The following is a 3,687-nucleotide window of genomic DNA, read 5'->3' as shown; positions in this document are numbered from 1 at the left end:
CTGTTACAGGTGAAAACATGCCACACGCTACTGTTACAGGTGAAAACATGCCACACGCTACTGTTACAAGTGAAAACATGCCACACGCTACTGTTACAGGTGATAACATGCCACACGCTACTGTTACAGGTGATAACATGCCACACACTACTGTTACAGGTGATAACATGCCACACGCTACCGTTACAGGTGATAACATGCCACACGCTACTGTTACATGTGAAAACATGCCACACGCTATACTGTTACAGGTGAAAACATGCCACACGCTACCGTTACAGGTGATAACATGCCACACGCTACTGTTACAGGTGATAACATGCCACACGCTACTGTTACAGGTGATAACATGTCCTGAACTAAGAATAGACACCATCACATGTCCAGGAACACGAGCATAAGCATCCACAGTACGTATTCAGTACTGCAGGTCTGCAACTATGGATTTACTTCCATACTTTGTTTGAATAACCGTTCCTTCATGTTTTTATGTCTAATAGATTTTGTTTTATTCAATTGGCTAAATTGATCAATCTAATTAACCACTTAAGGCCTATTTTGGCGTTAGTAGTTTGTACAAAATTGGTGATCTACAAGCTAACAGCACATCGTATCGCAGCACGTTTTTATAATCGATTACCGGTACATCAATACATTTGATTAACTGTTGCACCCAAATGTGAGAACGGGTGACTGAGTGCATGTGACAATAAAAACTATGCCTTTAGATGTGGCTACAGTATTGATCACAGGCACTAATATTACATTTCCTTCATTGTTACATCCCTCGTTCCATTGCCAAGCAGACGCATTCCCCTTCATTCCTCCACCCTTCTACTTCATTCATCCGTCCATTCCACCAGCCTCCTTCACAGTTTAGGCACCGTTTTGTGTGTGTCCTGGAGCCAAGATATTAGGATTTTGTTCAACTCCGCTGGCCTGAAAAACACAAAAACACACACACACACACACACACACACACACACACACGTGTGGTTAAGGAACTAAAGGGCTGTCCATCCATATCAAGCACTAGCTCTGGTCCATAGCTCTAATGCGTTGCATTTAGAGCTATGTTACTCTCAACTTCCGCCACTCGCATGAATGCAGACCAGCCTCTACTCTTTAACGTAAATAAAAATATTTTTTTTGCTACTCACCAAAACAAAGGCGGGTTGTGTCATTAGAAAGCCTACTTTCCTTAGTGGAAGCACTCCGAGCCCCCCACCCAACCACACGTATAAACGGTACTTTTTGGCCAGAAAGGATTTTTTTTAAACGCTTTAGAGCTATGGACCAGAGCTAATCAAGCACTATAACTATATCTACAGTATATCGTTCACCACTGTCACACATATAGTTGTGGTGTGGAATCTGCATCCATTTAGGGACAGTTTCACAGATATGAATTCCACACCACATTACTTTGATATGTTCTACTACGTGGTTATGTCTTATTTCTACGAGTTGAGGTACTATATTATTTATATTTATATTTCACATCGTTTACACTTTGTGTATATTTGATATTTTTGTTTGTTTTAATGAGTCTTCTCTTTTTGACACTTTGTGTACTTAACTGCAGTTTGTGAGAGAAACTACTTCACCCACTATTTTACACATTGTGATGTGACAAAGCTTTTGGTTTGGTTTGTGAGGTTACAAACTAAAATAAAGGAACACCAAACACACACGCAAAGCAAAGCAAAGTTCTTTGTTTACCCAGGGAAGTGGACTAAGCTCGAGATGCTCGTTTACAGCCACACCCTGCTCATAGAACATTTCATGGTAGGGGTTCAATGCCTTGCTCAAGGGCACTTCAGCGGTGGTAATTCTAACGTGCCGGTCCGGGGATTCGAACTGGTGACCTTCCGGTATCAAGACCGGTTACATTTTGTGGTGGACATTTGACCTAATTTCTCCTTTCATTGTCAATGGCAAATATGAGACGTGTGGGGACAAGATTTAACAGACATTTGACCTAATTTCTCCTTTCATTGTCAATGGCAACTATTGAGACGCTATAGCACCCCTCAAAAATAAAATAACAATACAAAAATATAGCTGCAATAAATCAACAAAGAAAATACGCAATATGCACAATGAACCATAGAAACACTTTTTTTGTTACGCCGATTGGCCAACCGTGCTTTAGCAGGGTCCAGACTCCAGTTCTTCACTGATTCCCATAACCCTCTGTCTACCATAGTGGCGGATTTTGTGGAAAACGACAGCACAGAACTGCCAAAACTGCGGGCTTGTCCCCATACAAAATATATATCTGCAAGCAGTGATAAGACAGGGCCAAGTCATAAAGTTGGCGACTGTAGAGGACAGGCTACGAGAATCCCAAGAGTGGGTCATAATTCATACAGGATCTAGAGGTCAGAGGTCCTTTGACGGATGACTGTGTGCTTCAGTTCTTGACCGTTTCCCATGTTGCCGAATTTTGGGGGGACTTGGGGACTTGGACTTGGCTGCCATGTGACTGTGGTATCTTTTCAGCGTGCGGCAGTGAAGAAAGAGAGCTCAGGATACCGATGTATGTAGGTTACAAAGCGGCAGCTTTATTTGTATTAAAAAACAGTCCAGCAGTCAAGGCAAAACGATAGACAAAGGAAATCCTTTGTCATTCTCCGGATTAAACAACACACAGTACACTCGAGCCGAAATGAGTTAACCGGATCCAGGACCCCGACAATCAGTCCCAGCCTTTGTTTATATCCTGTAACCTGCTCCGCAAACCGTTCGGCCACCGCTGCCCCGCCACCCTTTTACTGCCATATTTGGGACAATTACCGGAATGAGGTCCAATAGTCCAGGGGTCCTCAACGTTTTTGGCTGGGGACCCTCGGAAATGCTTTGGCCATGTTTGATGCCTCAGTCAAGACAGTCATACAGGTATGCTACTCAATGTGAAAAATCAACATCGCTTTGTCGACATTTAAAGGACCACTTCACCCCTTTTCAACCTATCTTCATATAATAGGTCCTCACTAGTAATGAGAAAATGGCACGATTCTTTTCTACTCAGTCTGTGCCTCATAGGACGGCTGTGGGCAGTTTAGAAACCGTCTTCCAGTGACATCATTAGGCAGATTTTCTTTTTTACAAAAATATTTAGATTTTCATTAACGTGAGAACGATGGCTTCCATTTTCACATTGTAACTTTTCAGGACTAGAACACCTGCAGTTTTTATTAGCTTGTATTCTCCATCGATGATGTCACTGGAAGACTGTTTCTGAACTGCCCACAGCCCTCCTATGAGACACAGACCGAGCAGAAAAAAATTGCACAATTTTTTCATGATTATTAGTGAGGACCTATTATATGAAGATAGGTTGAAAAGTGGTGAAGTGGTCCTTTAATAATCAGACTGAGTGGATGTACTTACAAAACAAGCAATACTTTGAAAATATAATTTTGTATTAATGTGTAAGTATCTTTAAACTTGAAAAGTGAGGACTGTCTGAGGAGTGAGGACTCCTTTTCCTTAATTATCTCTGGCCACACACGCACACACACGTACTTCTCCATTTGAGTCCAATGTCCACACTCCTCAATGTGCCCTCTGGTCAGGTTGGGGACCTAGCAGGAAGAGAGGAAAGGCAAGTGTATTTGTATGACACATTTCCTATACGGCAATTCAAAGTGCTTTACGGTACACAAAACATTAAGACAAAGT

At 42.0% G+C, this 3,687-nt stretch overlaps 1 protein-coding gene across 2 annotated transcripts in view; it reads right to left on the bottom strand.

The window, feature by feature from the left end:
* Positions 1-259: 259 nt before the first annotated feature.
* Positions 260-3,687, bottom strand: part of LOC310854154 (bifunctional epoxide hydrolase 2-like) — a 17,336-nt gene continuing 13,908 nt past the window's right edge. Inside the window, exons 18-19 of one of the 2 annotated variants that reach the window (XM_083758678.1) lie at positions 3,532-3,590; positions 260-939 (exon numbers count right to left, since the gene is read on the bottom strand). In XM_083758678.1, the coding sequence (XP_083614804.1) occupies positions 870-939; positions 3,532-3,590 (129 nt within the window). In that variant the 3' untranslated portion in view covers positions 260-869. The remainder of the gene's footprint in view (positions 940-3,531; positions 3,591-3,687) is intronic. The other variant, XM_083758677.1, reaches the window with a different exon arrangement.

This window comes from Protomyctophum parallelum, assembly GCF_964188405.1.
Source record: "Protomyctophum parallelum genome assembly, chromosome: 23".
In the NCBI taxonomy this organism is placed as follows: Eukaryota; Metazoa; Chordata; class Actinopteri; order Myctophiformes; family Myctophidae; genus Protomyctophum; species Protomyctophum parallelum.
The sequence above is the reverse complement of the archived record's forward strand: the minus strand, read 5'-3'. Positions and strand labels throughout refer to the sequence as shown.